The sequence below is a fragment of the Lepidochelys kempii genome, chromosome 18 (assembly GCF_965140265.1).
Source record: "Lepidochelys kempii isolate rLepKem1 chromosome 18, rLepKem1.hap2, whole genome shotgun sequence".
Taxonomy (NCBI): domain Eukaryota; kingdom Metazoa; phylum Chordata; order Testudines; family Cheloniidae; genus Lepidochelys; species Lepidochelys kempii.
Genome location: NC_133273.1, coordinates 19,750,180 through 19,764,083, shown reverse-complemented (window position 1 = coordinate 19,764,083; position 13,904 = coordinate 19,750,180). Strand labels below are relative to the sequence as shown.

The 13,904-nt window shown below is 41.1% G+C and overlaps 1 protein-coding gene across 3 annotated transcripts; it reads left to right on the top strand.

Moving 5' to 3' along the window:
* Nucleotides 1-480: 480 nt before the first annotated feature.
* Nucleotides 481-13,212, top strand: PEX10 (peroxisomal biogenesis factor 10). 3 transcript variants are annotated; one of them, XM_073316849.1, is made up of 6 exons: nucleotides 481-771; nucleotides 2,319-2,399; nucleotides 2,998-3,215; nucleotides 3,956-4,131; nucleotides 5,710-5,845; nucleotides 10,950-13,212. In XM_073316849.1, exons 1-6 carry the CDS (start codon nucleotides 522-524, stop codon nucleotides 11,016-11,018), a joined length of 930 nt encoding a protein of 309 aa, XP_073172950.1. In that variant the 5' UTR covers nucleotides 481-521; the 3' UTR covers nucleotides 11,019-13,212. The 3 variants fall into 3 exon arrangements, with proteins under 3 accessions (XP_073172950.1, XP_073172948.1, XP_073172949.1); XM_073316847.1 differs by having other exon boundaries at nucleotides 2,998-3,395; XM_073316848.1 differs by having other exon boundaries at nucleotides 483-738; nucleotides 2,998-3,395.
* The last annotated feature ends 692 nt before the right edge of the window (nucleotides 13,213-13,904 follow it).

Below are 13,904 nucleotides of genomic sequence, written 5' to 3'. Positions count from 1 at the left end.
TACAGCACTTTCCATCCGTTGCTCTCTAAGTGTTTTACAAAGGAGAGTACCATTATCCCCATTTTACAGACGGGGGAACTGAGGCATGGGGAAGGGAAGGGAGTTGCCCAAGGCCACCCAGCAGGCCAGTGGCAGGGCTGGGAATAGAAGCCAGGTCTCTCGAGGCCCAGTCCAGGGCTCCATCCCTTAGGCCGTGCTGCCTCCTTACCATGGGCCCATCCTGAACGGCGTGCGGGCGCCGTGGCGTCTCTGCGACGCAGCCCAGGGGATAGGCAGGGTGGGCAATGCCGGGGGACATCGCCATGGCAACCCCCCCAGGGCACTGCCACGCAGCTCTGGCGGGAACGTGCGCGCGTCCCCCACACGCCGCGAGGGATTGTGGGTCCTGAGCGCGGTGGGACTGGGGCCGCCGGCCTGCTCCGCCCCTTTAAGGAGCTCTCGCCCCGCCCCTCTTGGAGGCGCTGAGATGACGCACAACGCCTGCGCCTCGCGAAGCCAGCACAGTGCGTCCACCTAGGCGTATGTCGTCTGTGCCAGCGGCCTACGTTATCTTCGTGACGCTGCGTACAGCGGACGGTGGCCGAGAGAGGGAAGGTTTCCTCCCGGCCCCACCCCCGCTGCTCGGGATGCCGCTGGCTCCCGCTGGGCCCGCGCACCTGGTGCGCTGCGGGCAGAAGGATGAGTTGTACCGGAGCGGCTTGCGGAGCGGGGCCGGGGCGGCGCTGCACGGGCTGGCGGGTGAGGGGCTCGCGTGGGCCGGGACAACATACCGTAAGAATGGCCAGACTGGGGCCAGGCCAAAGGTCCTCCCAGCCCAGTGTCCTGTCTCCTGACCGTGGCCAAGGCCAGGCGCCCCAGAGGCTGGGGACACCCTTCCTTCCCCATCCTGGCTAATAGCCATTAATGGACTCAAGCTCCATGAATTTATCCACTTCTCTTTTAAACCCTGTTATACTCCTGGCCTTCACAACCTCCTCCGGCAAGGAGTTCCACAGGTTGACGGTGCGCTGAGTGAAGAAGAACTTCCTTTTATTTGTTTTAAACCTGCTGCCCATTAATTTCATGGGGTGGCCCCTCGTTCTTATATTATGGGAACAAGTAAATAACCTTTCCTTGTTCACTTTCTCCACACCACTCATAATTTTATAGACCTCTATCATATCCCCCCCCCCCACGTAGTCTTCTCTTTTCCAAGCTGAAAAGTCCTAGCCTCTTTAATCTCCCCTCATATGGGACCCGTTCCAAACCCCTAATCATTTTAGTTGCGCTTTTCTGAACCTCTACTAATGCCAGTATATCTTTTTTGAGATCGGGGACCACATCTGTATGCAGTATTCAAGATGTGGGCTTATCATGGATTTATATAAGGGCACTAAGATATTCTCCGTCTTATTCTCTATCCCTTTTTTAATGATTCCTAACATCCTATTAGCTTTTTTGACTGCCGCTGCACACTGCGTGGACGTCTTCAGAGAACTATCCACGATGACTCCAAGATCTTTCTCCTGATTAGTTGTAGCTAAATTTAGCCCCCATCTTATTGTATGTATAGTTGGGCTTATTTTTTCCAATGTGCATTACTTTACATTTATCCACATTAAATTTCATTTGTCATTTTGTTGCCCAATCACTTAGTTTTGTGAGATCTTTTTGAAGTTCTTCACAGTCTGCTTTGGTCGTAACTATCTTGAGCAGTTTAGTATCATCTGCAAACTTTGCCACCTCCCTGTTTACCCCTTTCTCCAGATCATTTATAAATAAGTTGAATAGGATTGGTCCTAGGACTGACCCTTGGGGAACACCACTAGAGAGGTAGCTTGCGTGGGCTGGGGGGGAGGGGGTGCGGGGGTCTGGTCCCTGTACATAGTGCAGTTCCTGAGCTGTACCTGTTGTTTTCTCCCTCTACCCCAGGTAGGTTTATTGTCACCTTTCAAAGTTTGAGGCCTAGCCAGCCCTGGCTAGTCCATGGCCCCCCTTAGCCCTAACAGTCACTGTAGAGGCTGATGAGAGCTTTACTCATGGGTTTATTAAAAGTATTCCTGGCAAGTGGAATTTTGCTCATTTAAAAGGCAAAGATCATATTCTTGTGTTACTGGCCGGCTATTCAGGTTATTCAACCTAAAAACAAAACAAACTCCTCCCTCATCTTCTACCTCCCTTCCTCACCTTTTGCCATGTCTCCTCGTTTGAATAATGAAAACGGAGTAGTGTTTCTGGTGCACAGTGCCACAAAGTTTGGGCCATAATCACCACTGGGGTGTGTTTTAAATCCAAACTGTTTTTGGAATAAATTTTATGTTGTTAATCTTACCTCGTAGGTGCTAAGAAATGGTTGGAATGGAGGAAAGAGATTGAACTTCTTTCTGATGTAGCATACTTCAGCCTCACCACATTTTCAGGTAGTGTTGATAAAGTTTAGCCATTTGACATGGTTTGGGGGGGAAGGTTGAGGGTATCGTTCTGGTGTGGAGAAAACAGACTCTAATGTTTCTTTGATTTATTTGTTGGCTGAGTTAATTACCTGCTTACAAATGTTTAATGCTTCTGGGTTGCTGTCAGTATTGTAAACGTAATTGGGGGAGGGCGGGTCCTAGAAGTTTGGGGTTTTTTTTTATAGATGCTTCTTTTTGTTAAATGTAAATACGATATTAAATATTTGGTTTGTTTAAGACATAGCATTTATTTAAAATCCATGTGAAAGAACCCATCATTTATCATCTTGCTCCCACCAGAACTATTGGAAGAGTGCTTTCTGAAAACAGGGCCTGTACCATGAAGAATTATGCATCATGGTAGTAAGCTTGGTGTTTGAGTAATTGCAGGATTGGGTCCATAAAAGATTTACAGTTTAAACATAATGATCACATCATTTGGCACTGAAATTTAAGCCACCTTTGGCGCTCCTAAACATAGCATCTGTTTTAACAGGGCGTGTCAATAATGGAAATAAGAATGCCAGTTTACCCATCTTCTACTTTTGTCCGTGTTATCTTTCAGGTTATCAAACTCTTGGTGAAGAATATGTTAATATTGTCCAAGTTGATTCTTCCAAGAAGAGAATCCCTTCTCTGCTTCGACGGGCCATTTTGATTTCTCTTCATACTGTTGTGCCTTATTTGTTGGACAAAGGATTAATCCATCTGGAACATGAGTTGCAGATGGAAACTGGTGGATCTACAACCTTGCAGAGCAATGGTCTATGCAGCAGGACTTTGGTACGAAGCTGGGTGCAGAAACAAATTGGCAGGCTGACAGAACAGCAGAAGAAAACACTTTCACAAACTGTGTATGTCCTCAAGCAATGCATCCCCCTGCTCCGTAGGCTGCATCTGGCAGTATTTTATATAAATGGCATCTTCTATCACATCTCTAAAAGGATCACTGGAATATCTTATGTATGTTAAAGAATTCGTTGATTGAAGACACTTTTCTTAACGTAATGTAGTATTTTGGCTTCAGCAACAGTATTGCATGTAAAAGGCATGTAGAATTTGGCCTGTGATGATCAGTAAATTGGGCAGTGCCTAATAATTTTAGAGAGAGTTTTCAATAATTCATGAGAGGGGGTCATGTTTCCCCCCTTCCTTTTATTGATCACTGCTAACAAATCTAGATTAATTAAAGACCAGTTCAGGTCCTAATGTAATTCTAGAAAACAAGTGAATCTAGCCAAAACTATATTTGGGGCACATGCATTCATTGCTAGTATGTGTGGAAGCATCGGTATTTAACTGGTGTGACTCTATTGTATGGGAAATCTGATGTGTGTAGTCTTATGTTTGCATTTTTAACTGCCTTTTTCAAGCTAGTGGCTTAATGTAATGTAAAACTGTGTTGCCTTTGGGAGGAGGTGGTCAAAACTGAGGTACTAGCAGACCGATGGTGAGGCTCATTACCATCTAAAAGGTCACATTTTCATTAATTTAGTTTCTCTTTTCCTGTGTGAACTATGCAGCTTCGTGCTCCAGGATTGCCTGGAGATGACCAGAGCGTTCGATCAAGTTACAAGCTTCTTGGGATAGTGTCACTGCTGCATCTTGTACTGACCGTTGGTGTTCAGATCTACAGCTTCCAACAAAGGCAGAGAGCAAGGCAGGAGTGGAAACTACACCGCAACCTCTCATATCCAAAGTATGATGTTCCTAACTTGCTGGAAAGGGGGTGGAAGCAGGAATAATTGTGTGGGAATTTTCTTATCTATAACTAATGGGAAATTCTGTGGTGGAGCTCCACTCACAGCTAAGCACCAAGGTAACATAAATACTATAGGGTAGTGGAAGGGACTTCTTCGGACGCTATGTAGATAACTGCTATACATCTTCTGTCACTAATGAGAATGTGTTCAATTACAGTAGCTAGATAGGAGCAGTGTATCTTTATTATTTAACTGCATGATGTTAGAAATATTTAACCATTTTATTACTGCTTTCACCTGTAGTTTTAACCTCTAATATTCACCAGACTCCCGTGTTGGATGTCAAGTTTTCCTTGTCATTTTATAAACTCTTTTGTGTGTATGTGATAGGACCTAGGAGCCCAGTCATCAACCAGGATACCATTGTGCTAGGTATTGTGCAAACATATATAACAAAGACTGCCCCAGCCCCAAAAAGCTTGTAATATTGTAACTTAATGTGAGTAAAAATATAGTTGGTCTCAGTCCTCCTCCTACTGGCAAAATGTAGCAGAGGGTATGTCTATACCTTATTGCATTTTAAAACCCCTGGCAGAACGGCTCAGAGCCCATGGCTACAGACTTGCTCAAGCTATGGCGCTAAAAAAGCGGTGTAGATAGCTCTGCAGCCCCACCCCCTCAGCTTCAGCGCCCGAATTCTAGGCCCCCCCCCCCCCCGAATGTCTACATGGCTGTTCTTAGTGCTGGAGAATGAGGCAGTAGTCAGGCTGACTCACTACTACAGGTTTTCAAACAGTGTCGATGTAACTACATACATCTCCCCTCATCCCCACAATTGGCTTTAATTGTCCACTTCGTTGAAAATCTCAGCTGACACCAGGGATTAAATGGGTTATGACGACTGAACTACTCTCTTCTCCAACCAGAGGTGGGCTGTTCAGGGCAGGATTGAAACATACTTGCACTGCAGAAAGGTACAACACAGGCAGCAGTGTATCAACACTTCCACCTCACTGGCCTTTCCCTGTGACCCTTAGTGTCAGGCCCTGGACTCATGTAGGGCAACCCCTAGCATCCTGTGTCGTGTTGTCCCTCTTTCTCCACTCTCAGTCACCTGTGCAGTGTCTGGGCTATTTTGCGTGCTGTTGTTACATCAAAAAAATTTTAAAAAAATTGTGACTAAAAGGTGTTTTCAAAATTGCACATCTGTCACTTTTCTCAAACTTCAATTTTAGCAGATAATTACCTTTTCATAGACTATTTTTAAATTATCAAATAATTTCACAGTCGGATAAGAAAAGTGTTTCCTTGACACGAGTGCTCCTATTCCTTGTCCCCTTCACTAGAAGAACAGCATGAATTATGGTCCAGGTTGTCTTGGGCATCCCAGACTGTGTTCCTTGTACCTCATTCTATGTCCGTATCACTGACATTTCTGAAATGTTTTTAATGAGGGGAATGTGTATAACTCTTGAGCATAAGTGGATTTGTTTCCATACATTGTATCAGTAAGGGTGTTTTACATATTCTGGCTGTTACATTTTAGTTTAACTGTCAATTTATTATTCAATCAGAAATCAGATGGAGGAAAAATCTGTTATACGCAGTTCCCGATGCACATTGTGCTTGGAAAAACGTAGGCATGCAACAGCCACTCCCTGTGGCCACCTGTTCTGTTGGGAATGCATCACGGAGTGGTGTAACACCAAAGTAAGTGGGAAAGAGTTGGCTTTGAAAATGTGGAAGAACTATTGCATGATTATTCTAGAAGAATTTTCAGGCTCTGTAGTAAACGAAGCTTCCAAGACTCAAAATCCCTATCCACATTTTGGAGGGGCCTGTGCTTGCCAAGCTGATCTGTTGACTTGAACTGCAAACAAATGTGTAAATGTTCTCTGCATTACAGTAATGAGGGAAACAGGACCTGAGTGTGGTGTTTACAGCACCGCTCTGGCTACCCAAACTCAGAAATGCTGTTGAACTTTATTGAAGCTGTGAACTTCGATAAATTGTGGGATTAGTCATTACTTACATCTTGAGATGAGGGTTCCAGTCCTTACTTAAGTGAACCAAGAACATAAACTGAGTATTATCCTGGAGACCAGGGAGCATTTGTCCATATTAAACCACCATATAAGTACAACTGGAAAAGCCCAGGAGTGGTGTAGGGCACAGCTGACAGCTCCATCCTGGACTCAGCCTGTTAACCCTTCTTTTTCATGGGCCACAACATTTTGTTCTACCTCTCATACTTTTAATGTCCTAAATAGTTGCATTTTGCTATGGATTAATTTTCTGCGCTGTGGCTTCTTTCATGGGATGGTGGTAAGCTTCTTCATGAAAAGCAAAGCTTCCAGTAAATGAATCATAGGGTGGTATTTACAAATTAAAAATGTCTTATTAAAACATTTAGAAAATAAACTTCATTCTACACATGCTTCTAAATTGATGAACAAGTCAATACATCAGTTAAGTCCATAGTAGCTTAAACAATGTGTATTTTCATGCGACCAGGGAAATGCATTTATCCACAGGGCAGCTTGTCTCAGAGATTTTAGGGCATGTCTGCCCTACAAGAGTTACAGTGGCATAGCTGTAGCACTTTAGCATAGATGCTTCCTACAACAACAGAAGGGATTTTTCTGTTGCTGCACCCTTGAGAGGCAGTAGCTAGGTTGACGGAAGAATGCTTCCGTCAACTTAGCTGTCTACAGTGGCCCTTAAGTCAACCAGTGAAACTTCACGCTCCTGAGCACTACAGAGAGCTAGGTTGACTTAAGTTTTAGATGTAAATCGGGCCTTAGTGTTAGCTGACGTGTTACAAAATTATCTGTCTCCATAGAGAAGGATCCAACCCTCCTGATCTTGTCAGTTAAACAGTATCTTTCCCAGGCTCCAAGAATAGTTTGTAAACTATTACATGGTAGCCATAATCTGTTCTTAACCCTTTTCCAAACAGGAAAAGCTGTTTGGTGACTTTGTGTGGGTAATAGGTTGTAAGTTATCCTTTGTTTTGTCCAACCATTGATTGACTTTGGCACATCACCCTAGCCATGTGGCTTAAAGGTTCCTTTGTTTTGTAAGCCTTTCAGGACAAGTATTTGTGCTGAAATGAGTTTACAATAGGCCAATGCATGATCTAACCGTGCTACTTGGGCATCAGAGTTTACTACATGCGGACACTGACTTCAGAGGATAGCCTATGACCATTCAGAAAAGTGAGATCCTGGAGTAGGGAATATTGTTTGTATATCATGTTGAGTGGGCCCTTTAGAAGAGCAACTACCCCAGATGTCAATTTTTCCTAACCAGTTAATTGTATTCCCCTTCTGACAACCCTGCCTTATCTCCCACCCCCTATGTGTGCACTCTACAAGTAAAGAGCTGCCAGAGCATAAAACCTGGTGGAAAATGCAGTACTGCAGCTAAGTTGATCACATAGAAAAGTATGCCTTTCAGGCCCAGGTATTTGACTAAGCACTTCTTCCTTGGATAATCCAGGGTTAAGATAGATGATAATGTAAGAAGTGCCTCTAAATGCTAGCACTCCTGCCTCTCAAAGCCAAATTCAGCCTAGCTGTAAGCGGGTGCCATCCATAGATACCACAGGAGCTGTACCTGCTTACAGTAGATGAAAGTTTAACCCTCAGTGATGTCCAGTATGGTATCATGAATCCGATTGTTCATGTATTCCTTTTCAAACCTTATTAGCCCTTCTATGGCTGTGCACAATATAAACATGAGCAACTCTTGCAAAACAGAAAAATGGTAACTCAGCTGTAGACCCCTCTTTTCCTGCAACTGAGTTAGCTTTTAGTGTACATCCAACACTTCACTACCTATGAGACTGAGCTCTCCTACTTGATGATAGAGCCTGGTGAAATTCCTAGATACTAAGTTCACACTCAATAGCCTACTCAATAGTGTACACCTAGAGTCCCAAATGGAGAGTGCAACCCAAAAACCAAAACTTGTTCAGAAGACTTCTAATTTTGTACCTTCAATCAGCTGTAAATACAAAGATCTAGATATCCACATACCTAATGGTGGGTGGCACATTCGAGGCAGTTTTAAATAAACAGGCAAAGACATGCTTTGTACAATACTAGCATCTTTCCCTAGACAGCTTAGTGAGTAGTATTTCACAGTGAAATCAGTCTGACAAATGCCTCATTAGGTTTGAAGTCCATGTTACAACTTACTTTGAATCAAGTAAATAGATTTAAAGTATTTCTGATCAAATGTGTATTACCAAATTTTTGGAAGTTAAGTGATTCCAGACTACTATAGACTTAGTCAACTTCTCATCCCCTCATCCTCTTGACTTCTTAACCAGGAAAGGTTAGAAGATAACTAAGCTTTTCTATCTTGAGAGCAAATAGTATGCGAGCTTCAGCACTTTCATGGATGCTTACAGTAATTCTGCCATAGGTTGTTAATGTCTCTTGGATCTGCAAATCTTTCCCCTGTGCTAGCACTAATTATGGGTTTAGTGTCTGAGCTCAGTAGCCTAGCAAAAGTGATAGCTATCTCTGTTTTAAGAGTAGTAAACATGTAGTAAACAGTCTGAGCAAAGGAAAGTTCATGCACGATGGCTCTTACACACTGGCTGTTTGCTAAGGATCAGTCTCAAACATTTTTCAGCTTAGTTCATTAGCAAGTACTTTCTTCTTTTAAATGGATGGCCAAAAAAAGATGTATGGCACTTGTAAGACAAGATCTGAGTGAAATCCAAAGATGACAGATGGATCTCAAACAATAGCAATAAGCTGCCTGGAATGTTCAGATGGTTCAAGCAGTCTGGCTAATATATGGCACATAACTTTCTCTACTGGCCTACTGAGTGCATCACTGACAGAAAAACCAAAACTAGCTTATAACACACTGAACAAAGTCTGTGTATAGGTTATTTGAAAGCACTCTTTGAAGAAGATTTAAGTGAATAAGATAGTCTGAGTTCATGTACAGCTACAAATAAAATTATCTTGAACATAATGTGCTGTGAGAAGGTATTTTAGCGTATAGGAAAACTGGATTAGTTTGTAGTTAACTGGACATTTCAATTCTGGAGTTAGTGGTCTTAGAGGGCAAGCCACTGTGTTGCAATAGTAGCCTACTTGAGCTACTGCTTTTGATGGACTTCCCAAAGGAGGACTGTTTTGCCCACTGAAGGAGGTTGATTCTAGCTTGTAGATGGCACAAAAATTCTTCATCTTAAAGGGCTAGGAATCTGGCCTAACATGGTAGGAGCAATCTGCCTCAGCAGGCGGCAGTACTCATGTGCATGTAACCTCATCTGACATCATTTAGGGCTGTTATAGAATCTGCAGGGTTCTGTGTTAGTGCTTTCTGTCATTTTATATTGGAACACACCATTTTCATTCATCTTCACATGCTTGTAGGGTAGCTTCTGTGAGTTTTTGCCTCTGTAGTTGGCAACCATTTAAGTACAACTCTGCAGCAATTTGGTTTTTAAAAGCCCAACCCTGTAAAGTAACCATGTTTACATAGCAGCCAGAGCTTAAATACAGTAGTGGGTAATTCAGGAATGCAAAAACCCTCAATGTTGTTATAAGAACTTTCTTTAACTTTTGCATTTTCTAACTCATTTCTAGTGCACATGTATACACTCCTAGTTGAGCTATTTTAATGCATTCTTACAGGATATGCATCGTGGCTGAGTTAATGCAACTATTAGGATGTGTTACTGAGAGAATCCTAACTTTATTTTGCTTTAATATTTTAGTAATTGCTTCCATTTGTCATCACCAGCAACTACAGATTTACTTTGTGATCTGAAAGCTGCCTTTCATAGTAACTGAAATAATGGAGCAAATTTTTCACTTCAGAATGAGTACATTGCTTTCTAGTTAACTGGGACTCTTTAATGAAGATTTGCCCATGCAATATTTGTTATATGAACAGCCGAATTAAGATCTCATTGCTCATGAAGCACCAGCAAACTGTTTAATATAACAAGTATTTTTCTCTCTCATGCTTGTGGAGCTAAAGAATGCAGACATAAGTGATCTTATCTAGAGGCTAGAGACCTAAAAGCTAGCTGAACAGCCAAAAAAGACGAAGTATGGTTTAACTTGTTGGAAAATACTGTTGTTTGGGTAATATATTGGGTCTTTCATTAGACATAAAAAAAACAGGGAAATTATTTCATATTATAGAAAGAGAAAGGATCACTTCAGTCCTCTGCTATAGCTACAAGTCAGCTGGAGCACTTGTGTAAACCACTAGCCTCTCACCTAATCTAGGTGGTCTTCCCTTCCACATTGTACCAGAGAACCTTCATTTATCTCCCCTCTGAGAATTGCTTACATCTATCTTTACCAGTAGCTTGACTTTTTGGTTTAAGTTCTCAAAAGGCGGCATTTAACACTTGTCACTTTTTTCAGCATTTTCATTTAATGTGACAGTTACTGCCTGAACCAAGTAAGTTCTCTCATGTGTTCTTCCCTGAGGCAGTATCTGAAGAGGGTTTATTGTCTACACAGCTAGTAAAGGTTCACCTTGAGGGGCCACTGTAATGTACAGCTTGTTCATTAACCATGTGTTATAAAGCTTAGTAAGGTCATTTCCTGTATTAGTAAAACATGGTCATTTAAATTACGTGCAGTTAATTTGAATAGAGGATAGTGCTTTATACAGTTAATCTTGTTCTAAAAACTAGACTGAAGGAAAGATTAGTGTTTAGGTGGGGCTACTCATTTCTTTGTTTAGATTCCTCCAATGTGCTCATGTTTGTTTATTTTTTTAAAGTGGCTCATTAGCACTTGGTAACTTTAATCTTTCCTTTTTGTAGGCAGAGTGTCCATTATGCAGAGAGAAATTTCATCCTCAGAAACTGATCTATCTGCGACATTATCGATAACTGTATCAAACCACTACTGTTGCCCCTGACAAGATCCTAAGTTTATCTATCCTTATTAGCCAACAAAGCCATAATACAGTTTGGCTTAATCAATGAGCAAGATTTTATTTTGAGCCTAAATCTTTTTGTAAAACTTGTTTTTACGGCTTGTAAAAAGGTGATGCTTCTCACTCCTATTACAAAATAAACTTGAAGTACTTCAGTCCACTACCTTTTCTTTTACTCAGACCTTGACCTGCCATATTAAACACTGTTCCTAAAAATTGCTTAGAGCAAGTGCTCTAACCTTATTTATGCTGTTTGTCTGCATTTCACTTTAATCAATGAGGAGGCTAGAGAATGAGGATATTAAGTAGACTATTGCCCTTGCAGTTAGTTGCAAACACTGTCGGAGGACTTAAATCCAAACAACCTTTCATGGCATGCTTTTAGTATTATGAAACTTTTAGGATTAAGACTTGCATATAAATGTTGGATCCTTGCTCCCTTCCTGTTCTCCTAAAACTACAACAGTCCCTGCTGAAGCTTCAGGTGGAAACAGTATGTGTGTATATGCTTAAAGTAGAAGAAATTAAAGTTATGACTAACTCCAGTGGAAATTCTCATAAGAAATATGAATCCTAACAGCACCATTCTATTTTTACAGCATAATTAGGGTTAACAGTAAGATACACTTCTCTGCTTCAGTTTAAACTCTAATTCCAATAGAACGTGAGCACACCTTGCACATGTAACTGATGTAAATGGAACAGTACAGTGAAAAGTGCTGAAAATTAGGTTCATTTATGTACCACTTAATTTGTTGTTTCTCACTGCTATCGGAAAATACTGTCAGGTCCCTACTGTCACATTTAAAGTAGTCTAGCAATTTAAATTAGATTGTTTAAACAGTTTGTTACACAGTAACATAGAGAATGCTTTTGTATACACTAAGTTTTAAAATAGCTTACTGAATGTACAGTTGTAAGAACAAGTTCAGTAATGGACACTTCCTCTAATAATCATGAAGAATTTATATTAATTCATTATATATACACAGACTGCAGTGTATCTTCCAGTGCCCAAAATTCAAGATTAATAAACATCACACTCCTACCCAGAACCCATCCTTTTTGGCAATAGGCACTATGAACTCTGCTGATCACACATTTTATAGTGCAAATGAAGAGGGATGTTTACAAAAGCATCACTGCTTAAGATTTTTTTCCAGAAACCATTAGTGATTCAATTATCCAAAAATCTTAGTGTTTGGGAGGAAAAACATAATCATCTTTCTGCTCTCGCATGATAGCTAAAGGTATAACTCATATTGCTATTCACATGCTATCTGAGGGGAAAAATCCAGAATTCATCAAGTTTTTGACATGCATAACAAACTATTTAAGTTTTTCACTGAAGGTTCTAAAGGTTAAAAAAAAGGGAAATACCATATTAGCTCTTGAACCCAACTAAGTTGAGAGCACTTCTGTTAAAATAACTATATTGAAGAAATCCTGGCCATATAGGCAAGAGTTATGGACAATCTCTCCCTAAAAGCTCCCATAGTTAGTTCCTTCCCCTCACATACACAGAAAGCCTGATAGGGGATAGGTACTGATATATGCAGAAGAACAAGACTCTTAACTCTGCTGGATAAGTGAGAGAAGTGAAATCCACTGAATACCCTATCCCTACCCTCCCATCTTTCATATCAAAGGCTTTCTAGGGAAACCCCACCTGAACTTAACTGTCAATGCAGCAAAGGGAGAAAGGTGGCCTGAGCCAGGACTCAAGGCATATGCAGCTTTAGAGATCACTGTCAACACATTTAATTACACATAGAAACATGTAGCAAGCTATTGCTGATGGTAGAAGTTGGATAATGCTGCCAAGAAAAAAGGCAGTTGCAATCTGCACTAGAGAGTTATTCTTGTATCTGTCAAGATCTAGGTTTCTTCAGCCAAAATTGATGAAGGCATAGAACTTAACACTAAGAAAACATTTAAAAGTGGTTTAAGAAAATGCCTGCATAAACAGTTTAGAACAGTTCACTCAACCACTGCACAGGTTGTGTGTTTTTGTTTGTTTTGTTATTTTTAAGAAACCATGTTTCAGACTTGTCCACGCCTGGGCTTGGGATACTACTCATTGTTTGAACATGGTTAAAATCTCAGTGCATAGGGGGCAAGCTACTGCTACCTACAACAACAGTAAAGGAGAAGGTATTGATCATGAGCTGCCACTGAGAGAAAACAGCAGCTGAGCAAAGGAACTACATTTCAAATCTGCAATGACAAGTATATTCTTTTTTACAGTTTTAATAGACAAGTCCCTAATTCACCTTTAGGGCTTGATGTTGAAAGGGAGTCAACCAACCAGTTATTCTGTGCCTCCAATAATTCTGTAGGTAAATGAATACAAAGACAATTACCATTTTTACATATCTCCCTGATTTTCAGGCACAATGAGAAGTGAAACTACAAAAGTATGACAGCAAATTGTAAGGCAGTTTCTTAAACTCAGGGCTTTTAGTTTTTCTTGGCAGCAACAGTGTTCATGATTGGCATGTGATAAGGGCTTACGGTTATATAGTATTTTTCATCACATTTGCATGACACTTTAGGTTGAACAAAGTTTACTTTATAAAAAACACTGGTTTCCACAGTGCTAGTTAAAAAACATGGGACATTTTTCAAGATTACAGCAGGCTGAATCTAATTAATGGTGTACAGGGTTTCCTGGTGGCTTTTCATTCTGCACAAGCAAACAACAAGGGTTCCTTTGTACGCGTTCCATAGCAAGAATCAGTTGAAGCTGCTGCTACACTATGTAGTGCATTCAAAGGATTCGTCTCATCCTAGCCCCTGAAATATAATTCAACTGAATGATCTCTTAAGAACTAAGTAA